Source organism: Thermobia domestica, chromosome 1, assembly GCF_964235325.1.
Source record: "Thermobia domestica chromosome 1, izTheDome1.hap1.1, whole genome shotgun sequence".
NCBI classification, from domain to species: Eukaryota; Metazoa; Arthropoda; class Insecta; order Zygentoma; family Lepismatidae; genus Thermobia; species Thermobia domestica.
In genome coordinates, this window is record NC_137454.1 from 234,490,115 (window position 1) to 234,515,806 (window position 25,692).

Here is a 25,692-nt window from a genome sequence, read left to right on the forward strand (position 1 = left end):
CTCCCCCTTCTTAAGATATAAAACAAATGATAGTGCTTGACACTTTCAAAATGTTTTTATAACTTAGTGCAAAAAATTTAGAGAAATTGGTCTGTCATAGCCTGTTAACAACACAACCCATCGGTGTAACTTAGTATTCAGAGGAAAAACATAACATGTTGCGTTTTATATCTTCTATCTAACCGGCACCCCAACCTTATGTTTAAAAATAACTTGGTTTTAGTATCCTTGCCTTTGTCTATCTGTATCTACTCCGTCTCGATTAATCGCAGATATAATATCGATCGTGATGTATTGATATCAGAAACACAAGCTATTTTGAACTGTTTCTATCTCTTCTAAGATTTTTTTTTAGTTGCGGTCGGATCTTCGGATCACTGCCCTCCACCTCTTTGTATTTTGTATCATATCCACTATAACACCACACTGACCATAACGTTCTTCACACAATCTTCCCACTTCTTCTTTCGCCAACCTCGCACTCGTTTCCTATTCAGTTCTAAACCATCCCCTCAATGAGTTACGTATTCCGAAGATCTTCTCATGTATACAAACCATCTCAGTATACTTTCTTGCAGTTTTCTACTACTGATCTCACCTCTACTGTTCCTCGGATCACTTCATTCTTAATTAGGTTCTTCCATGGTATTCCGCACACCCGCACCTTCATCTCCGCAACATGTAACTTCTATTCCTCTCTTTTCTTCGTTGTCCAACATTCTGCTCCGTATAACGTGGCACGTTTCACTACTGATTTGTAAACTTTTCTTTAAGGTGTATTGGTACCCTACGGTCACACAATGCTCCTCCTGCTTTTCTCCATTTTGTCGAACCACTCCTAATTCTGCTATTTACATTTTCTATCTCTACATTTTTCTGCAGCTGATCCCAGTCGTATTCTTTAATTCTAGATTACATTTTTCCCGAAAGGGCAATGTAGATACTATTTCTTGATTTTACTAATTCTAAGCCTTTTGCTCTCAATGCTCCTCTCCAGGCATTTAGTTTCTCTTGTAGCATTGCCTTGGTCTCCGTACAATGTCGCCCGCAAATAGCATATTCCAAGGTGATAATTCTTGGATATCCTTGGTTAGCTCCTCGATCATAACTGCAAAAAGGTATGGGTTAAGACTAGATCTCTGATGAAGTCCTACTTTTAACTGTAAAATCTTCTGTTGTTTTATACGTGCTCCTCATTCCTGTCCTACATCAATCACATATATGTATATTGAATAATACTAATGTATGTGTTAGGAACACACTTCTTCTGCAGTATTACACGCGAGGTTCATATCTAGTGTGTCTAAAGAGACAATATGAAATTTCTAATCTCTCTCTTTCCAATGACACTAAGCTGATATATTTCTGTTCAGTATTAGTGAAAAAAAAAGCTTTCTGAAATTGTCTAATAATTTGTAATCAGTATTAATTAATCTCTTATATGAAAATCAAATTTGGTTTGTGCACTTGTTACTGTATTTGCATGAAAAAAAATTATAATCCTTAAGAATGATATATCATTCTTTGCATATCACAGTAGCAGAGCAATCCACAATGGTCCAACGATTGACACTAGCTTCCATTATGATGTGTTCCATTATGATGAACTAACTAAATTCACGTGGGATGTTAAAACGAAAGAAAGATAATAACAGCTACAAACTATTGACTGCGAATGTAGTTGGTTTTCATTCCTGATATTAGTATATACATCAAATAAAGTGATATTGAGTCTGCTTTGAACTCTCTGTACCATTCTTATAGCTCTACTGAACACTTCTTTCTTTCTTTCTTTCTTTTTTTAAAAAAGGATAAGCTGTTCGAAACATTCATACATTAGTCAGGATATTCATTGTTTGGTTTTAGATCTTATTGGACTGATCAAAATTATAAAGCTAAGTTCTAATCCTCATGCGAAATTTTCGAGAAATTGGGAGAAACTATTTGTTATGGTGTTAAGAAGTAATTATATCGTTTATTCCAGTCTGATGCAGTTGGTAGTTCTTACTCCAATAGGCGGTCACGGTGGCTCAGTGGTAGAGTGCTTACCTCTGATGCGTGGGGTCTCTGGTTCGATCTCCGTCCAAATAAGTTTGTGGTGACCAACATCGTGTGCGTGGATTTTCTCGGGATACTCTAGTTTCCTTCCATGTTCTCATTCCACCAATTATTCCATCATCATTTACTTGCCTCAGTCATCCGTCTGCCTTAGCCTTAAGGGCATAATCGTGGGACGTTAAACTGAAAGATTTCATTTTTATTCCATTACAATATATTATTTATTTTTGTACTGTATATGAAAAATATACACCGTAAAGTACCACATCGTAACTTGGTACCAGATCGTACTGTTTGATTCCCCTAACAGTGACACTCATACTCCTAACAGTGACACTCACAATTCTAATGAGTGAACAGCAATTGGCATGGTTAATGGAGAACAAAACCTCTGTGAAACTATCATATATCCCTTTGTCCAATAACTTCAGTACATTTCAATTATACAATGATACACCCACACGGCTAATCTTTGACCTAAAATTTATTGCACGTAGTTACGCCATAGTTAAAAAAAAAAAGTACCACGTTATAATTTACAAAAGTAAAATTCAATATGCATTGTGAATGTTTTTCCAAACGATCCTTAGAACAATAAAAAAGACAAATGAGATATCTCACTCGAGAGATCTAGGATCTTTATCATTCATTTTTCAGACAATAGCATATTCGTAAATCGTAAACAGTACCGTGAGATTTCATTTGGTAAGACAAAACTTAAAAAAAAAAAAAAAAAAAAAAAAGATACCATTCATGTCATAACCAAACATTCATCATATCTGAAGCTAAATTATAAGATATTCGTACTGTATAACCTATTTTTTTCTATGTGGAAGAAACATTAAAAACAATAAGAGCATGTAACTGATCATTATTTTTTTTATAAGTTTTTAAATAGTAATGTTGTAGGCTATTGCTCAATATAAAATTATTTTAGGTAGTCCAGCATAAATTTATCTTAGGTTCCTAATCCTAATTTTCAATATATAATTTACTTCAGCTTCCTAGCTTTCATCTAACAGTTTGAACTACGGAGAAAAGAAACTGGTTACTCTACACTGAGAAAAATCCTTATCCGGACAGTGGTATATTGTACAAACATACGTAATACTTACGTTTACTACGGAAATCAGTACGGAGCATACTTTACCCGTATACTACATACTTTTCCCATTTAGATATTACACCATGCAATTTCAGGATGTATGAAATCTAACAGTCTTCCGTATATTACATACACAGGTCAGCTATATGTTACATACGTCCATCTGTATGTGAGATCCTGACCGCTAATATACAGTTCTTTCGTTCGTAGGGAATTTTTTTTTCGGAACACTTATAAGGAAAGTGCGTATGAAATATACTCTTTTAGTTATATGTTTGCTGTACGTTGAGGAAAAAAACTATAGGATTTACACATGTAACCTACGTTTTTATGTAGGCCACATACGTTTTTTTCTCAGTGTCTCCCTGCTCTACCTTGATAATAGCACCGTCAATTATAATATGTGATTGGACTAGATTTTACCTTCATGAATAGTAGATAAGTTGTATGTAGGAAGTATATATAAGAAAGAAGCATTTTAGGCTATAAGGAACCGAAAGAATTTTCAAATACTTCATAGTTACAAAATGCATCAACCAACCACTATACAGTACGTGTCAACCACCTTAAGAGTTTAACTTTCTGTTTTATCATTAAAGGTACGTGACACGTACATCTATAGTTTAACATACATAGAATCTTAACCAAGTATAGGGGCCGTTGTAGCTCAGTGGTAGAAGGTTCACGTCTAGTGCATAGTGTCCTCGGTTCGATCCCAGCCCGCGTCAAGTGAGTTTTGTGGTGGACAAACACCGTGTGCATGTGTTATCTCAGGGTTCTTAAGTTTCTTCCCACTTTCTTCATTCCACCGTTTCATTCATTCTCATCATCATCGTCTCCTTTACGCTAATCGGCATTAGCGTGGGACGTTAAACTTATAAGATTTCATTTCAAAGATATGAACCAAATATATTTCCACGACAAGTGTTGATACATATCTCTGATAATACGGCGACTTAATTGTATTTCCAAATATAGGATTCCAAGCTTTCAGCACTTTCAAATTTCCTTCTGTAGATTGTATTTTACTGCCTTAAACAAGCAGTTTATGTGAATTTTTCGAAATCAGAAGAATATTGAGAAGAATATTGACATCAATAAAAGTCATTTTCCCACAGCATTCCCAAGATCAATTTACGAACAAGAAATGGTTGTTCATCGTTAAGAATACCGTCCCTGCGTTCCTCCTTACTTTTACCCTGGTATAGCCGAGAAAAATATGAGTTATGTTTCTGGTTGTTTATGTATTATAAGCTCATTCTTGTAGTTCATTCATTGGCGTAGCAAGTAGCAGTGTCACATGTACACCCCGTAAAGAAGTTTGGTTGTATGGCATGATATGTTCTCAGTTAATATTGAAACCGAAAATAATAGCAGATTTCTACCACTTCTGGTTTTAGTAAGGAGATTAAAGTAGAGATGGAATATATTCTTCGGACGCTTAATTCATTGTAGAAAACTGCATCTTTCTATATATTACAATTTTCAGTCTATAGCAAATCAACGTTAAAACAAGAAGTGATTGTTTTCTGCCACTTCTAGCTTGAAGAGAGGGTTAAGACAAAAGATGGTACCTATTCTTAAAACGCTAAATCAATTCCAAAGAAAATTACTATCGTTTCTGCTCTATGAACTGTAGATTAATGTTGAAACCGGAAGATTTAATGCATTTTTATTAATTTCAGTATTAGTAAAGACTTAAGGATGAAGGTAAAATGTATTCTCGGGACGCTTAACCGCTTTTTGCTATTTATTACGATTTTTGCTCTACAGTGATCAACGTTAAAACCGAATATGCTTGTTTTCTACAATAACTTGCGGTGAATGGATCACCTCTATCAGTGAACTCGATTTTCAGCTTTTGACCCCTCTACGTCCTGTTCAAAAATGATAGTGACCTTCAGATTTTTTTGTCTCCCAGATGGACATGCACATACAGAGACAGATAAAGAAAATACATTAGATATATAAAGGAGTTTTGGTAAAACCAAATTTCTTGAAGAGTGAACAGAATTGTTCCAAAAATTTACAAATTGACTTCTTTGAGTAGAAAGTAAGATTTTCTCCAGGATTGAAAAGTAATACAATATATTGGGTTGTAATGAAGAACACCTTGGAAAAAATTAGCTGGGTCAAATGGAAAATTAATGAGACATAGCTAGCAGTAACAGAAAACAATAGAACAGGATTGAATGTAGTAAAAAGAGAGAAAATAAACTGAATGAGAAGACGTTGTATCAGATCTTTAACGGTAACGGAATCTATAATTATAAATGAGTTCTACTACGTTTAAGTTCGGGATCGGTACTGATGTGCCTGAAAGAAAGCGATTCCGGTTGCGGAACCGGAACGAATTTCCTAATCAAAATAGTTTCCGAAATAAATTTTACGAGAAAGCGGTACCGGGCGCACAATTGAAATTGATATTCTTTAGAAAAGCAATTTTAGTTCCGGAATTGAAAGTGGATACTAAAGTGGAAGAAAATTAACAAAAATGAGTAAGAAAGTGAATAACAATAACACTCTAAGCCTATCCCTCGATCATTTGATAGTTGCTCAATAACCGTTTGCAGCTTGTAACAATCTTTAGCTAACGGTGTGTGCAAATGAAGATGTCAACGTGTATTTCAATTCTCTTTTCGAAACACCCCTAATATATTTTATTAGGTTTCCGGGATCGGAACCCCTAATATGTTTTCGGATTTGTTACTATTAAGAAGCCTACATTACATTCTGCGTAACGTGAATCATAGCTCAATTGCACTCGCACATAGTTCCAGATTTCATAACCAATGAAGCACTAAATGTTAGAATTTTTGTGATCTCCCATTATGAAGTAAATCTCCAATCAAACAGATTTAATAAGTCTGTACATTCCTAATTTAAAAAAAATACATTTTAATTTTCCTCTTCTTGAGAATACCATGTATTTAATAAGCAACTAAAGATATTAAAAGAATCATGCGAAGTTAAAATTTCGTCCACTAGATGCCAACCACTGGAGAGTGCTTGCTCCCATCTAACGGCAAGATGTGTAACTTCTAATACCGTTGTTCCAATAATAGAAAAAATGATATGTACAGCCACCGTTAAAGTCATCGTTACCAGTGAAAATGTTAACGGATTGACTTCATTAACGAATTCGGCCGAGAATATTTCTCTAACTATAGATTTCCCAAAAAAAGAAAAAAAAAAACAATTTTAAAATTTGCTTTCGTTTAAGAGCTTTCGTGTGAAGTAACGCACATACTAATAGTAGGATCTTACAAGGTTCACTTGCATGATCCTAATAACATGTTGAAAAAAGTTATATTTTGTGACTTTAAGATATTTCGCGGTGCATAGCTTGGCTACATTTCAACATAGTCGCCATGAACCTCCTGACACAGAGTGACAGTGAGTACCCTCTCTGTGAAAAAATCTGCCACATGACAGTGCAGGAAGTCCAGAATTGTTCTCTGATCTCTTGAGCACTTAATTGTCATTGAAATGCTTTGATGCAAGCCACTTGAAGAGAAAGAAAGAAATCGCTTGGGGGCAAGTTCGAGGCTGTAAGAGAATGATTGAATAGCTCCCATCTAAATCTTTGAATTGCCTCAACGGTATGAGGAGCTCTGTGTGGTCGTTGCCGTGGATCAGAAGAATTCCAGAATGTAGCATTCCCGTTCGATGATTTTGGATGGCCTTTCTCAGATGATTTATTTATTATTTACCAATACACATCTGTAGTTTTTCGTCTTGGTGCCAAGAATTCCACAAGAATCACAGCCCCGAAACATGGCTGCCGTGACTTTTTGAACTAGTCATCCCCATTCTCCCCCAGTGGACCAAAAAATCACGTGCTGCTGTTTTTCTTTCTCCTTATGAGCGTCTGTCAGCATTTTTGACACGCATCTCTCATAGTTTGTATAACCCAGCTTGTCAATCACAATTCGATACACAGTTTTCGCAGACACTTCTGGAAACTCTTTGGCGAGCTCAGCTACTATGAATCGACGATTGGATCATACTTTTTCTTGTTAATGCAGATCTTCCGTCTGAAAACTAGGCCTTCCACTACGCTCATCGTCATGAATATTTCAACGACCTTATTATTATCTCTCCCTAAATGGTACACAATTCCCGATGGATGTCAGCCAGCTGTATTCTGTCCTTTGCCGTTCAGAAATCGTATGAAAGATCTCACTTCACGTTTGGCGGAATTTTGTATTACATCATCCGTTTCACCTTACTGCTACTCGCACGTACGTAACCCCATTTGGTCGATCCTGTCTCTTTGGCAAGCACATAATACTAAAGCCTGTGACAAACATCTTGGCATTTCATCTAAGCGGATAAAATACAAACTCTGACGCAATGTTGCCGAATGCTAAGGGGTGTGGCTACGGCTAAGCAGACAAACTACAGCGCGATCAGGTGGCAGAGGATAGACGTGGATGTGTACAAAATAAACGTGGCAATACCGCTGGCCTCTCATTTGCTCGCAGCATTTAAAGGGAACTTCGAGCGCCGCCTTCCAATGCCAAGATGTTTGTTACGCCGTTGAGGACATGCTCCTGTGCATAATCAACTTCATCAGTTTTGCCAGCCCCTCTCGTAAAACTATCGGCCTTTTTTGAATGTGGCTCATAGTTGAAATAAATAACTGAAATATATTTAAAATAAAGTTATTTTGTGAAACTTTTCACTTAATCATGTAGTTTTATTTTAAAAATTTGATTTTTTTAAAAGAAAGATCAAAAGAATTTTTGATTCATAATATTGCATATAAATATTTTGGTATTACTTATAAACTGATTTTATTAAATTGATATTGACTTTTCAAGATTTTTTTTTTTGAAAATTTGAATTTTTAGGAAATAAAACAATTATATAATGAACTATTTCTTTATTGAATTTCTAATTTTGTGCAGTTACGGAGTGGAGAAAAGTATAATTTTGTATCAATTATTGAGTGAGCATCTACTGAGTATTGCGGCAAATACTCTTATCTATATGCAGTAAAGCCGACTACTCATATTAGTTTTCCAAGAATTTTCGGACTATTATTCAGATAATTTTTGCTTTTCTCATCATTCTGGAAATTGAGTGAAGCGTCGTGGTATTACTGTCTTAGGTTTCTATTAGTAAACAAGGTTTCTTTAAAATTATTTTATACAAATAATTTCCAGCATTTAGAATTTGAACAATATAAATTGTTAGCCAGAACATTGTATAATGAAGAAGGTGGAATTTAATATTCCTTCCTCTCTCTAAATTTAATATTACCTCTTTCAATCAGTATGATTAGACAGAGAATTATCAAGATTGGAGGAGTGACACCCTCCTGATGTGTGGTTGACTGTTCAAACTGTTTAAATTGTTGATAGAAATGTAAAATATTATCTTCTGCTGTAGCAATACCATTACCTCGTCAAAAGAGAGAGTAAAATCTTTTCTTTTATTTTTTTTTTAGTATCTACCTTTTAAGATTTACAATATAAAATAATATAGTTAAATGTATTTCTTCACGTGTCATATCATCCAGGCTCAATGCGAAGTGTATAGCTCTTAAGCAAGTGGAGTGGCTGTCTCCATTTGTTTATAACTGTTATAAATCAACCTGGACACAGTATAGAGAAACTAATATAATCATCGTGGAATCTAAGCTCTTAAGTTGAATTTCAGAATACGTGTATTATGTAGAAGCGTTTCTCTCATTTTCACTCCACTACACCGACCATATGCTGTGACGAGTTCCCAATCAAGTCGAGAAAACTTGCTTTCCCTATCTTAAAATATCAGGCGTAAACTTAAAATTTGACTTAGCAGATGCCACACGCAGTGCATAAGCTTTCTGTGAACAAATTATTTTATTAGTATATAAACGAAGAAATTTCTTTTGTAATTTTAATATTCTGAATGACCTCAATTGTAGACGTGAGTTCCATGTATTTTTAATTTTTAAAAGTTCTCTGTGAAACATTTACTTATTACTGAATAGGCAAAAGCCTTTCCAGTTGAACACATGAAAACAAAACTCTTAAGAAATGGTAATCGGTGACAATAGCTGAGTGGTTCGGCTTCTGATCACAAGGCGGAATCCATCGTGGATTTGGATTCCACTGAAGAGTATGGGCGCTTAGAACTATCCTTGCAAATTTTGCGTTCGTATCCCGATCGTAGGGGACTCAATGGAGTATTGGATAAGATTAATTAGAAGACCATGGGGAAGAAGTGTCCTGGTTGGAGATAATTTTAAAATAAAATTGACTAGCGTACGCGCAGTCCTTTGTTGCACATGGTCCCAGGTTCGATTTCCCCTGAGAGAACATTGAAATTTGAACATATTTCAGTGGTTCAAATTTCATCTTAAAATAAGTGTAAAGGCTTTACTTACCAACAGATGGCAGCACGTGCCTCCTAACTTTTCAATATTTTCTGTAGGGAGCGACAATATTCAAAATAATTCAATAAAATTCAAGAGAAAATATTCGAACTTTGTCCATAGACGGTTGAATACAATAACCAGAGACGTCCATATGCACTTCTTTGATGAGACAAAACTATCATTAATAACAAAACAGTGGCCGCAGTGGCTGAGTTATGCCCTGCCAGCTAGTCTAATGGCTAGTGTGTGTGTTTTTGATGTACGTAATCCCTGGTTCGATTCCTGGCAGGAATACATCTGTGAAATTTTAACTGCCCTCGATATTTCTGTACTCGTGTCACTGTCGTGTTAAGTAGGAAATGGAAAAAAAAGATTGAAATTAAGAAAATTAAGTAAATCTAGTTACTGAGAAATGTTCGGTTGATCAGTTAACTTTAAAAAGAAAGAAAGGATAGAGCATCTAATTGTGGTATGTTGGATCCGTGACTCTATTCCAGTTTGCGCCAAGTAGGCTTTACGGTGAAAAAAAGCACCGTGTGCGTGGGTTTCCTCGGAGCTTTCCTGTTTCTTGCTACTCTCTTCATTCCACCATTACCATATATTAACCATCACCGAATCCGTTAGCCTCAGAGCATAATTGTGGGACATTAAACTGAAGTAAATAATTTTTAAAAAAATGAAAATAAACTATACATTCGTCGGATCGTAATACTGCAAATTATGAATGAGTTAAAATATCAAATAATACTTTCGACAAAATGGATACTGTCAAATATCTAGGATCAATATTAGCAGACCAAAACCATATTCACAAAGAAATTAACTGTCGACTAAAATCGGGGAATTCGTGTTATTGTTCAGTTCAAAATATTTTCTCGTCGCGAATTCTGTAGAGGAATTTGAAGCTTAAAATATATAAATCGATGATCATATGGTGTTATCCCATATGGTTGCGAAACATGGTCGCATACTTTGAGGGCAGAACGTAGACTGAAAGTGTTTGAGAACAAGTTCCTGAGGCGAATATTCGGACCCAAGAGGAAAGGGAATGGAAAATGGTGGAAACTTCATAAATAGAAATTGCGCAATTTATACCATTTGCCAAACTTTGTTCCGGTCATCAAGTGTAAGAGGCTCAGATGGACCAGATCAATATCTGGTCAGATAGCCAGAAATGGAAGAAAGTAGGAACGCTTTCAAAGTCTTAACTGGAAGATCAATCGAAAAACGACCACTAGAAAAACCTAGGCGCAGATGGTAGTACAATATTAAGATGAATATAACAGAAATACGAAGTAGAAACTGGATCCAGTTGGCTAAGGACAGAAGTCAATGGAGAGCTTTGAACCTTTTGATCCCGTATGCCATGGGCTTAGCTAGTTAGTTATACATTATACATTATATTGTCAGTAATTTTGTGAACAGTGTTGAAAACTGTATTCCAGTTGGTCAATTCTTTTGCCAGCTAATGGTGTTAAATACATTTGTCATCTTTCTTTGTGGTTCATTGATTTATATTGGGAATTATTACTCTAGTTTCTCTCAAATTAATTGGAGTTTTACTGATTTTATTTTTACTGATTTCATTTTCACATCTATTTAAATATTGCTTACTTCATGAAATTTAGGGGGCGCGGTGGCTCAGTGGTAGAGTGTTTCCTCGGGGCACTCCCGTCTCCTCCAACATTATCATTCCACTATTTATTCCATCGTCATTTACTTGCTTTAATAATCGTCTCCCTTAGCCTAAATATCATAATCGTGGGACGTTAAGCTGAAAGATTTCATTCCATTTTCATGAAATTTAGACATTGTTATAATATTATATAATTTTAATATTTAATAATCAAATTTAATTAAATTTTAGTATTATGCAAATGCATTTTTAGAAAGCAATGGAACGGTAGACTTGAAAATAGGATCAGTAAAATCACATCATTAAAAATCAGAAAAATAATTCTCCATATAAATCAATTGGCTAAGAAGAACAAACATGACATACATACTCAACGCCATAATTACTAAGTACACAGTGATACTTTGGATTACAAACTTAATATGTTCCTAGAACCCGATTCGAGTTCCAACACTAACATCAAAGACAAAATTTAAGGAAAGCAATAAAATTCTAGAAATCATAGGAAAAATACCAGAATTTATTAGTGAGGAAGAAACTAATAAATTGATAGAAAATATATGGAATAAGGAATAAATAAATACTCGAAACTGATCTAAACTAAAACACATATACTCATATTAGATATAAGAAAGAAAATAGTGCCTATGGAAAAAAAAACAATGGAAGTTTTATCAGAACAGGAACCATTTATAACATATTTAAAAATACTAACATGTAAGTAGAAAATAATGTTAGTCTATGTGAGTCTGTGGGGAAGCCCAAAAAGCAAAACCCAGAACATATGGTATATAATGATTTTATTAAAAATGAAGAAATTAAAGAAGAAAGAAACAATCTACGAGAAATGGCCATAAATGATATACAGGCTTGTATCCAGGGGAGGTCTGGGGAGCCGGACCTCCCCTAAAATTTTGCCAGCCCCCTAAAATTTTCACGGTAAGCTTCAAATGAACTATAATATGGTTGGTTTGGGGCCTCCCTAACTTCAGCCTGGCCCCCCTCTACATTTTTGAGCTGGCTACCGGCCTGATGATATACTTTCCGACAGACGGATACACAACAGATTTAAAAAATTAGTAAAACATGTCGTCCCTGTCGAGAGAAAAGGGCGTATCTCATTTTCTTAACTTTTCCGGGAGACAAGTTTAAACCTTTTCTGATTATTTATTCTATCGTCTTTTTTTAAAAAAATCGTTTCAGATATATAACTTACGAGATCAAATTAAATTTTAACAGAACATAATAGAATAATTTATGATAAAATCTTTAAACGTGTCTCCTGGAAAAGTTGAAAAAAATAAGATAAGCCGCTTTGTCCCGAGAGGGACGATGTAATCAAAACAGCATGGGAAAACAGGAAAAACGTATAGTACTACTTAAATTGCCTAGAAACAAGTTACGTAAAACAATGAAACAAAAGAAATTTCATGAGCAAATAGTATTTATTTATTTATTTATTTATTGTCTTGAACAGAAAATGCATATGTTCTCCAATTACAGAACACTTGAACAAAGTACTTTACAATCTTATTATTATAATAATAGATTAAAATGAACGAAATAATAATAGAAAATAATAATATAATGTAGATAAAGATTATACAATTAATTTTCTAACTAATTATTAAAATTGTAATAACTACAGTAACAAAAATGCATAAAATTAATACATTTATAAGTAAATTGTATTCTTTATAGAAAATTATAAAACATTTTGCCAAATAATTGGTAGGTTTGAAATGACACGCTAAAATCTAAATACAACAATTTCTGAGATATAATATTATATGCTTTGCACATTCAAACCAATGGTAAATTTCGGTGAATGTAATGGTCCGTTCCAGGTGTATAATAAGAACCTTTGTCGAGTATTTGGTATTTTTGCATTAAACTTGATTGGACTCAAAAATGGACTATTATGATATATACCTTTAACCAGTTTGTATAAAAATATTAGATCATTTATTTTTTGTCTAGTATATAATTTGGTATAACAAAATTCATTTAAAAAAAACTTTGGTATGATATTCTATGCCTTAAAGCTGAGACTTGATATTTCTGAAAATCTAAGTAAATCTAAGTAATAGCATCAACTACTACTGTAGAAAATGTTTCTGATGTTAATCAAGAATTATTAGCAAATTTATATATATGGCGTTAGTGCGTTTAGTGAAATAGTGTTCGTAATATTAGCGAAAAGTATTAGTGTTGTGTGTATATCAATAGTGTCTAGAGGGTAGTGAAAGTGTGGAGAAAAAAAATCACGATGTAGAAATTAGCAAAATTTGAAAAACCAAATAGTTCATAATTGCAATAATGAGTTAGAAACAGTGGCGGCTATAGTGGGTAGGCCGGGTAGGCACGGGCCTACCCAAAAATTTTGAAAAATATGTAAACGCTAAAAGATAAAATAAAAAGTAAATATATTTTCCACTTTTGATATTAATGATAAATAATGATTTAACAAATAGCATCAACTACTACTGTAAAAGTAATTTCCTACTGTCATTAATCAATCTAATGTGTAGGCTATATGCATCCATAAGCGAGGAAGCGGGCCTACCCAAAATTAAAATCCTAAAACCATCCCCGGTTAGAAACAGTGAAATAAATGGCAATATTTGTAAATAAAATCTGGCCAGAAATCAAAGCGTAAAAGTATAGTGAAGAAGTTGAAATAATTATATGAAGCAAGTAAAGCAAAAGAAGGAAGCAAGCAACAGATGAAAATCTAAGTGAAACAAATTATAAACGATGACAGATGAGAAATCAAAGTTAGTCACGAAATCACCAAGGGAAACCATGAAAACAACAAAAAGAAGAGAAGTTGAATTACTGAGAGAAACCACAAATAGATAAGACGAGATATCAAAGGAAGAAGAAAGATCAAGGGAGTTGTGATAAAAAGTAAATAATATACAAAGTGAGATTAAAGGCCCGTTTCATATTTAAGTTAAGGTTCTAAACAAATTGCCTCGTCGTTAGCTAAAGGAGAATAAATCGAACAAGAGAGAAGAGATAAGACAAAAATAAATAAATAAATAAAGGAAGGAAGGAAGAGAGAGAGAGACAACAGAGAATAAGTTGCAATACCGTCTATTCTATAATAAGTCCTGAAGATACAAGCAGTATCAGAGGAAAGTGGAGAACAAAGAAATAATAATAATAATAAAGAATATGTTGAAAATGCTACAGCATTTTCGGAAATTCCGTTTTTACCGGGAGAAGGGGAACAATTTCTATTTTGTTTTTTCAATATAAAAAAATGGCGTCAAAGCTGTCAGCCTTATCAACAGGGAAAATGGGTAAACCATTTGAAATGAATTTTTGAACACGGAACATGACATATTATTATTATTATTATTATTATTATTATTATTATTATTATTATTATTATTATTATTATTATTATTATTATTATTATTATTATTATTATTATTATTATTTCAGTTTAATTGAAATGCGAATTCCACGGGCGAAAGAGGTTTAATATTTTCACAAAGAATAATCTTATAAGCGTATTCTTGCAATGTAAAGAATAGAAGCATAGGCTGAAGTATTTAGGTGCGAAGCCGTAGGCCGAGCAAACGTGGGTCTTTGGAACACCAGTATTTTACCAATGATATTACTCAAGAAACACAGGAAGGTGTACTATACAAATCCTTTGGTTCGTACATTAAGTTCCTATTATTTTGACATAACTCCCCACTCGGTTAGTAAAACTTCGTTTTTGATCTCTTACAACATTCTCCCGGCTGGTGAATGCTCTGGTTAAATTTCGAAGCTTTCTCGGAGATTAAAAAAAAAAATCATGTATTGATGACGTCACAGACTACTTTCCTAATGGGTACAGATATAGAGGAATACTACAGGATGAACACTAATATACTGAACATTTAGACGGAGGGAATGATAAGAGTTTTATTCATTCATAGTGTATATGTTCGTGTCCTATAGATTGGCTACTTATAGAAGTGTAATAGATTTGATTATTCTTTGATTTTCTTTTAAATTTCAGAAGTTTGTTGAATGCATAGTTTGTTCCTGATATATGCTTTAAAAAAATCAATAGTATTACTCTGAAGCGTGGGGCTTTTCCACTCACTGGCCCCGAGCAATTCCCCAATTCGCCCTATGCAAAAGCAGCCATTGCTCAAAAAAAAAATCTTACCCTATCTTTGTGCTCTGCTCATCGGTGTAACCAAGATATTTTGTTGATGTGAGCATGGCACCTTTCTGAGAACCACAATTTTAGGCTGTGGTCCAATGGTATTTTAGGAAGAGCCAACGGTGTTCTGGAGGATGGCCATCCTTGCCCTTCTCTACTTACATCTGTGGTTCTTTTTACGGGCCTAGTTAGAAGATATATTGATAAAATTAATTAAACCTAGAATTTTTCCACTCCCCTTCCCAAAAAAATCTTACAGACTCGAAGTATTTATCAGATAATTAGAGAGGGCGTAAAAAAAAGTTAAAGTTGAGTAATTCTACAGGCAAATTAAGTATTTATAGTATGGATAATTACAATAATGTATATAAATACGTGTAGTTAACATTTCATGTACGGCAAGAGGAAGTTTTACATAAAGAATTCTCTTGTCATAGTCAGTCAATGACTATGTAAGTTTGGGAAACAACCACTGACAGATGTGAGATGTTGTCAAAACAATTTATCCGCTTGTCAACGCTGTCAGTTGCAAGAAAGAGCACGCTATTTGTCAAAACTTTCATTGTGAAAGAAGAAGTCCCATACAATCAGCAATGCACTCATTTACATACATAGTGTAACTCGTGGACTTAGTGGTTCATTTTCCCTTTTTAATAAAAACGGAAGACCAAAAAGAGTGTATTAATCATATACCAACACACTCTCTGAGAGATCGAGAGAATCCCTACTGAATGAACGACGTCGTCCAAACGCTCTCCCCTTTTTTTTCTTTCGCAATGAATGTTATTTAATGTGAAGTCGTTTTATACATGCGTACATACAACCAAGAACCACTGCCAAGACAAGGCAAAGTCGAAGCCAAGCGCTCTCTTGAGAAGAGGGTCACCTGTAACCCTTTCTTCCGAGTGATTGCCCTACTCCTCCTCCTCCTCCTACCAATCGTAGGGAAGTGGCACACTTGCGCCCCCTTCTCTTGGAAAATAACTCTCTATATACTGCTCTCGTATCGGCACTGGTTAACCATTTGTAGTACAGTGTTCGACTTGGATAGATCTCAATTACACAGAAGACAGTGGTGGTGTATCATTTTGCAGTTTGCTCTTCTAAAGTACTTTGTGGCGTGCCGAATCCGGGCGAAAACCCAATTATGAAAGGAGTAAGTGATTGTGTTTGTTCAAGTGCTTTTTTAAAACCTGTTTCTCGTTCTTTAATGTTAATTTTTTCTTTTTTATGTGTTAAGTGATTATAGTGAATTTTGAGCGTGTGCATGAAACCAAATCCAATTAGAAGACCTTTCTGGATAGTTTCTTCAAGGACAGTGTGTAGTGGCATTATACATACGGACTATGTTTACGTAATGTGCTTTAAATTATCGTTAAGAATGGCTTTTGAAAATGAAGCAAGAAAAAATGTTTCGCAGTCCCCAATGAAGTTTGATTACCAATAGAAGCTCTCGTAGTGGCTACGGGATTGAACCCTACGCAGACTAGAAGGCTCAGTGGTAGACAGCTCACCTCTGGTGCAAGTGTCTATGGTTCAATCCCGGGTCATTTCACTATGTGATAGACAATATTGTGTATGTGGACACCCTCTGTAGTGCCTTCTACCATTCAGTCGAATTACTCATTCCTTTATTTATTTATTAATTTATTTGTTTCGGAGTTTAATGTCATTTTCCATCAGCTAGCTTATGAAATCTGGACCTAACCTACACGTTAAAACGAAAATCCAAAATGGATGTGCTCGCTGCGTGGACTATATTCTTCAATAATGAGAAATGACTACCAAGTTATAGTGCTGTAGATTATTGACCTTAATGGGAATTGAACCCAGGTTTCTAGCTCGGAAGGCGTATAGACTAGATTAATTAAATAGCCTCGAATAAGCTATTAGCCCTCCATAGTGGTCTTGTGGCTAGCGCCTTTGGTACATGTAGTTCCAAGTTTCAGTTTCCGGTACCAGAACATTAAAAAATTTCAACGAAATAAGCTTAGGGGTAGAGCGTTCACCTCTGTTGCATGGGGTCCTTTGTTTGATCCTAGGTTGCGCCAAATGAGTTTTGTGGTGGACAATGTGTGTGTGGTTTTTCTTGAGGTTCTTCCGTTTCCTCCTACTTTCTTCATTTCAGAAATTCCATTCATTTCTCATCATTTCCGTCTCCTTTAACCTAGCCGGCATAGCCATGGGATGTAAAACTTAAAGATTTTATTTTATTTTATTTTATTTTGAACGTATTAAGTTGGTTCAAATTTCACCTTAAATTGTAGGTTCATCTCGCATATAGTCTCAGTGCTAAAAAGGGATATTTAGTTTCAACAAACAAACGAAGAAACCATTGTTGACTTACGATCAACAGGGGCGAAATTATGCAGCTATACATGTTAATTTCAATTAGTGTATATGTAAGAAAACAAGAGTTAGAGGGATAAAGGGGGACGGTTGCTCAGTGATGGAGCGCTTACCTCATGTGCGTGGAATCCCTGATTCGATCCCCGGTCACGTATGTTTGTGGAGGACAACATCGTGTCCCTAGGTTTTCTCGGGGTACTTCCGTTTCCTTCCACTTTCTCATTTTACTACTTCTTCCATCATCACCCACTTGCTTTAATAATCTTCTCCCTTAGCCTAAAGAACACAATAGTGAGACATTAAATTCAAAGCTTTCATTTTATTTCAAGATTTTGAGGGGCTCTACACAGGCCGGTAGCCAGCCCAAAAATTTAGGGGGGGGGCTGAAGTTAGGGGGGGCCCGATCCAACAATATTATAGTTCATCACCATATTATAGTTCATTTGCAAGCCTATCGTGAAAATATTAGAGGGGGTCAGCAAAAATTTAGGGGGGGCGGCCCCCCTAGACCCGCCCTGGATACGGGCCTGGCTCTACAACATAAGCATATGTTTAACCGAATTTGCTCTCTTTATAAGATCCCATGCATCAGATAAATGTAAACGACACAATGTCTTGAATCAATACTTTACTTCCACGTTCTTGCAAGCCGACATAACCATAGGACGCCATCCTAAAAACTAGAAAGATATGCTGCTAACTCTCAGATGCAGTAAAGTCAAAATATAAACATAAAATTCACCTATTTCCTAATTGGTAACCATTACAAAACAGTTCATCAAAATAATGAACAGCTTTTACCTTTTAATGTCTTTTTTTTTTTTTCTTTGTTCTTGGATTAAAGAGATGAAATCGAGGTCATTAAAGTTGGCCGACTGTTGCTGGAAGCGCGGCCATTTTAATTGCGATTTTAAGATGTCAAAGGGCGTCCTAAATCTTCTGCTTTCCTTCTTTACGTATCACTAAATAGTTCCACACTGGTCTTTAGCCTTCAAGGAGATATTTTGTTTTCTAACGAAATATGACTGCCGCCTTCTTCCGCTCTGATAGCCTACCCTGTTATTATCAAACGTTTTTCTTTCACGTGTGGTAGATCAGGACATGAGATTTTGTATATTCTCAGCGAAACTGGTAATTTTCGTGTTTATCAGTTCTTCACATTCCTTTTTGTGCTTTTTAAAATTTTATTTAGTTATTTATTTATTTTTACCCGTTGACGATTGCTAAAGACTTTTTTCAGGGAGTGATGCTTCTTCACGACTCAAGCCTTTCGTGGTTACATGGTTACTAAACGTCTTTGGTACTAGAGTCTCGGATTCATTTCCCGGTGGGAGCGCTTGTGGTTTGGGTTCTACGTTAAAATCTGAGTTCACATCTCATATATTTCGGTTCTAAAAGGGACGTTAACAGGCCAGTAGCCAGCCCAAAAAAGTAGGGGATGCCCGGCTGAAGTTAGGGGGGGGCCGACCCAACCTTATTATAGTTCTTCACCATATTATAGTTCATTTATAAGCCTACCGTGAAAATTTTAGGATTTTCCAGCAAAAATTATGGGGAGGACGGCCCCCCTTTACACCTCCCTGGATACGGGCTTCGACGTTAAGCACCGACACAATCAACCATTCTTCACGGCTTATTTCGTCACGAGGACCACCTGCAAGAGCACGAAACGCTTCCCAAAATGTCTTTTTCCACTAAAGCAATGAAATGAAATCTTCAAGTTTTACGTCGCACATTTATGCTGACTACGCTAAAGGAGACGGTGATGATTAGAAAAAATGAAATGGTGGAATGAAATAAGTGGGAGGAAACGGGAGAACCCCGAGAAAACCTACGCACACGGTATTTGTCCACCACAAAGCTCAATTGGTGGGAGCTGGGATCGAACCAAGGAAGGATTCCATGCTAGAAGTGAACGCTGCACCACTGAGCCGCCGAGGCCCTTTACACTAAAGCAATATCTAGCTTAAAGCTATATATATAGCCTCGGTGTTGAAAGAGACGCTTAAAGCCAACCAATTTATTGTAGAACAACAATATGTTACAACAAAACCTTATTGTGTGAGGGAACGGGCTGTTGAAAATTAGAAATATATATTTCTAATTTTCAACAGCCCGTTCCCTCACACAATAAGGTTTTGTTGTAACATATTGTTGTTCTACAATAAATTGGTTGGCTTTAAGCGTCTCTTTCAACACCGAGGCTATGTGAGGTATGGAGCTACATCTTAGCGTGGGATCCGAACTCCATGAGCTCCCACCAGGTATCAAACTCTGATCTCCCGCTCCAAAGACATATGCGCTAACCATAAAGCCAGGGGTAACTCATGTGCAATAAATTATAACGTTTAATACAAAGTATCTTTTGTGTGCGTGTGAATGCACTTTAGCTCCATATAGCCTCAGTGCTGAAAATTTTGACAAGAAATTTAGTTGTTGTTTGGTAATCTCTATCATTAAAAAAAATGAAACAAAAACCTCTCCTGCTCTCCTAAAATGATGCATTTCCTGTTATGATTCTTCCCTTATGGGTATCTCTGCACCTATTTAGGCACCTTGCTCCTTGTTTCTCGGCACAAACTATCGAATATTTAAAAACTAAGTGCTATATAGTTGTTGGATAAAATGTATTTCTATTAACTTTGTACTAGATAATCAAAAAGTAAAATTTTAGTACACAACGAATCACTGTCAAAATACCTTACAAATCATCATTGTTAATTTACAGTCGAACGTGAAATAAACCATGGTTAGTCATATGCTATTTTTTAAGTTCTATTGTTATTTTACTATCAATGAATATTATTTTCTCAGCAATCATATTTCTAATTTTGTGCTGAAATTAATTTTAGTGTCGATGTTACTTTAGCAATTTTTTTTAAAAAACAAAATGACAAATAAGATTTTTCGTCTTAGTTCAAAATTTTTTGTAGACACTTTCTCATCTTGTCTCGATTTCTGGAAAGCTTTTCTCGTAATGTTTGGAAATTTAAGTAGAAAATTAATGCTTTTCCCCCCTTAATTTCATCTAGAAGTTATCAGAATTCTTCCGCATCACGAAAATTTCACGAAGGGTGTGATATAACGAACATTTAAATCATATTTATTATTGGATTATGTGTTTCTCGATTACTGTTGAATCTAGTCTTGACTATTGGTCTCATTTTTGAGATGACAATAGAATATTCTCGTTTCGTAGTAACACGAACTGAAGTTCTGTAACATCGCATTTTGCATGGGTCTCACTAGCCTGTCCCTAATAGAGGGCGCATCCTTGCCTTTATATTAGGCTTGTATCTTTATAAACAAGAATTTTAGGAATGATCAAAAATGGATCAAAATATGCGATCTTGGCCAATAATTAATTTTAGGATCAGGGGGGCACAAAATTTTTGAACGGTCTCTAAATCGAGTTTTCGTATTTTTTACGGAATAAGCACATCATACTGAGTTAAGTTATAGTTTGGGTTTGGCTACACTATATGTAGTTCTCCAGATATAAGGCCTACAAGAATTTTTTTGGCCGAAATATATTAATAGATCGTTTGATCAAAAGAGAAAAAAGTAAAGTCTTAATACGAAGGATCTACCATACGATTCTTGTCTTATAAATTGGTATAATTGTCAATCTGATAATGAAACGTCGTTAGTTTTTAAACAGTATTTTAGTTTTCTAGTTACAAAAAAAAAAAAAAAAAAAAAAAAAAAAAAAAAAAAAAAAAAAAAAAAAAAAAAAGACGTATAAATGGGAAAGATATCTATTTTTCCTTATAGATACTACTTACTATGTAAATAGCACGTAATAATTTATTAAAACAACTTTTTAGTAGTACCTGCTCGCAGAAGTTACATGAGCAGCGTTACAATTATCTCCTGCCTAGTTTGAGAAGTTCCTTATTCGACCTCGAATATGTACACTCATGTCCAAAATGATTGTCGCATATCTATAATTGTTTTCTTGTAAGAATATAATTTGATAATGATTTTGCAGGGTACTTTTAATACTGATACTATGTGTATAATCGGAAAATTTATATTTGTGGAAAATTTCATAGAAAAAGAATTATAAATACGAAAATTAGAATGCGTAAAACAAAATGTTGTTAAATGGACAAGAAAGTCTTATTTTCGTTTTATTGTTCTTAGTTACTGTTCTTTTCACATGAAATTTGCCACATACATGTCTTTGCCGATTATACACATACTAACATTATAAGAAATACCGGGCGAATTCGTTATCAAATTATATTCCTACAACAACACATTTATAGGCATGCGACAATAATTTTGGAAATGAGTGTACATTCTGATCTAATTTTTTTCCTAGATTCTATTGAATTGTATTGTGTGAGTTCCTGAATTTCATTTAAGAGTAAGCAAAGATTCACATTTCTTGAAGTTGAATAATAATAATAATAATAATAATAATAATAATAATAATAATAATAATAATAATAATAATAATAATAATAATAATAATAATAATAATAATAACTAAGAAGCATGGAAGCATGACAGATAATAAAGTATTTGTAAGGGGACTAGATTGAACTTATAGCTTCCCAACTGCACTAACTAGTGTTACTTACGAGTCGAATAGTATCTTTTCAAATTCGAGACAAAACTACAAAACCTTATTTCTCGTCTCATGAACACTAACAACCGACCAGAATAAATTTCCATTTTATCTTAAGTACTTAATACGAAGGTTCTTCTCAGATGTGAACTCAGTTCATTACTGAGGATGTAGCTTGAGATCACATTTCAGTATGTAGCCTGAGAGCAGGAAATCTCCTTCCCGGACCTAAACTCATACCGTCCTCAATGTGAATTCCAGTAATTTTGTAGTACTATTTTTCACTCTTACTGTGTTCAAATTCTCCTGGTCAAATCTTCTGAAATTCACCCACTCTAAATTTGCTACATACGGCTTCATAATTGCGAAATGGTTAGCATTTCCTCCCTTTCGCTAAAATACCCGGGTGTGAACTGACAGTGAAATCCAATTTAAGTTTCCTTATCATAAGTTATAATATTAAATTATAATATTAAAACGAACGATAACGTGAAGGAAACAAAACAATTATTATACTGTTTCGTATAAGAGCAATAACTGACTGTATAAGAGCATTGGAATCGTCATAATGGCCTTTCCAAGCTTAATTTAATCAGCCACAATAACAAATAAACCCAAGAACTTGAATATAGAACAAAGTAATGAGATTTTTCAAAAATCTACAATCCAAGTGAGTGAATTTGAAAAGAAATAAGTCCTATGTTTAGCAGAAGGGGTCCAGCTATTTTTTTCTAAAAAACATGTTACGATTTTGGTAATTTCTGTTCCCATTAGGTTAGTTTAGCTTAGGTTAGGTCAGTTTAGCTTAGTTTATATTATGCTAGTGTAGGGATCCAGCATAATTTTCCAAAAAAAAATATAGAATTTCGCTTATTTCTAATAATATTAGATTAGTTGATGTTAGTTCAGGTTAGCTTAGGTTAGTTAATGTTAGGTTAGGTTAAATTTGGTTACGTTGTGTTACGTCTAAGTACTTGCATTATCCATTTCTCCTGTAAATTTTGTGTTTTCTACGTGCTTCTGGACTCCTTCTGCTAAACATACTCCAGAAATAATATTATTTCTGTGTCATAATAGATGTTTAGAGATCGCTCCCTAAAACTGGGTATATTGATTCACAATTTTTATGATTGTAAATTACGTGTGCCATCTTTGAATATTTAAATTCATTGATTTTTGTAGGGCATTACATGCTCTTCATTTCCTTTCCTTTAAGCTGAAAAAATATGGAGGAAGCTTGCACATTGTTACGCTTAATGTAGCAGCTATAGTAAAGGGAGACAAATGATGCATTTAAGTGACAAAAAAAAAAAAAAAAAAAAAAAAAAAAATAGTGGGTGGAAGACCGGAAGAAATGAGAGAAGTCCGATTGGTTGATTGATTACAAATTTATATCCCTTTTCACAATGATCGAATTGGTTCGGTATGAGTAGATAAGGCCTGAAATCTTTCAGTTTAAGGTTCCATATTATGCCCTTTAGGCTATGGAAGACGGATGATCAATGCAAGCAAATGATGATGCCAGAATTGGTGGGATGAAAATGTGAAAGGAAACGGGTGTACCTCGAGAAAACCTACGGACACGATGTTGTGCATCACAAATTTACGTGGCCAGGGATCGAACCAGGGACCCTACACACCAGGGGTAAGCGCTCTGCCACTGAGCCGCCGTGCCACTCTAGTAGTTAATTAAGATGAAAAAATCATACCAGCTGATAAAATATAAAAAAGCAAAATAAGTTATATTGAAGTAATCCACAAGTATAAATCCGTTGATAGCTGATGCTGTGCTATATACATTGAAAAAAAGTAAGTTTTAATGAAAAGAGTTTACAGGAGCAACTAATTTAATTTTGTTCGTGCTTTCTTTAACAGTTTTACCTCATTTCCGGTAGTAATTTATTTTCAATTATTCCAGCAAACTTTTCAGCACTGAGGCTACATAAAATGAAACCTACTGTTCAAAATGGGCTCCGAACTGTTACTAGAGTTTGTATCTTAGACAAGCATCTCCGCCCCTCCTCCTACACACACACTGCCATGAGAAAACCCATGAATATGATAAGTGTCCATTTACAAACTCACATGGCCTGAAAACGAACCACACTCCTTTCAGCAGAGGATCCCAATAATATTGCCTTAAAGTTCACGAGATAAAAACTTAATTGTTCCAAGAAAAACACATTTAATATATCACGTTAATATCAACATCACAATCACTAAATTTACTAAGCACTGAAAATCAACTGACCTCGTACGTAGTCTAACATGAACAATTCAACGAAATGCGCTGAATATTGCGGTGGCTCAGTAGTAGTGTTCACCTTTGGTACATGCGATCTCTGGTTCGATCCTAAGGTCGCGTCAAGTGAACACATGCCGTGTGCGTCGGTATTTACTCGAGATACTCTCGTTCCCTCACACCGGTTAGTATATTATCATCATCATCATCACCAACTCTTATAGTCTTAGAATATAATCGTGGGATGTTAAGCTAAAACAAAATTTAGTAATTTGGATATCCGTCTCAGTGGCGCCGATTTCTATATGACTTTGGGAGGGGGCGTTCGGGTAAATGTATTTCTTTGTCAGAGATCCAAGTAAATAAAAATATCCTATCGTAGGAGGTCCCAAGAAAGCACTTTGTTTGGGAGTATCGTTCCCATACGGTTCACACATTATTGTTAAGAATTTCACCTCATTTTCTCGTCTCGTGTATTACTTAACCAGTATTTAAAAAAGTATTATTCGTTATGCATTATTTTAATCAGACAATTTGCTTTATAACCAGTCATTAGTGACTAGCATTTCCTGGTATTTTAATTGCATATTGCTTCTTGCTATGAGAGGTCTTACCTTCCGCCTGACGTAATTAAGTATAAAGTTTAAGGCGTTACATGGATTTGCATATAGTTATATCCCAACAGATAATGAGAGCGAAAAAGAATGCCACTTTGAAGCTCACATTGTGTCATTAGGGAAGTGTTTTGAAATATTGGAAAATACCTTGCATAAAGTGCGTAATTGATTTCAAGAAACATCCGATCTATGCAAAGCTGTGTTGTTCGAAATCAATTTACAATATGTATACGAGGCCTGTCTAAAAAGTATCCGACCTTAATTTTTTCCACGCAAAGTAGTGATTCTCAGGCGGCGCCACCGTGCACGGTGGAAGGAGGAACCTTAATGCGCATGCTTGAATTTTTTTACCGCGTTCGCGTGTGCCAGTCGTGAGCTGGTGGTCGCGAAGTGAGGTGCTGTTGGTAGTGTTCGTCGGATTTAGTGTTTCTCGCAAGATGACTGAACGAATTGAGCAAAGATACTGCATCAAGTTCTGTCAAAGGCTGGGTGATTCTCAAAGCCAAACAATTCGTAAGATTCAGCAGGTGTTTGGAGAAGATGCGATGGGTGTAACACAAATTAAACA

General features: G+C 35.0%; 1 protein-coding gene across 1 annotated transcript in view; it reads left to right on the forward strand.

Annotated features, from left to right (window-relative positions):
- Positions 1-16,193: 16,193 nt before the first annotated feature.
- The window catches only part of LOC145694665 (uncharacterized), a 92,246-nt gene continuing 82,747 nt past the window's right edge, over positions 16,194-25,692 (forward strand). Inside the window, exon 1 of the mRNA XM_081771140.1 lies at positions 16,194-16,496. Within this exon, the coding sequence (XP_081627266.1) occupies positions 16,488-16,496 (9 nt within the window). The 5' untranslated portion in view covers positions 16,194-16,487. The remainder of the gene's footprint in view (positions 16,497-25,692) is intronic.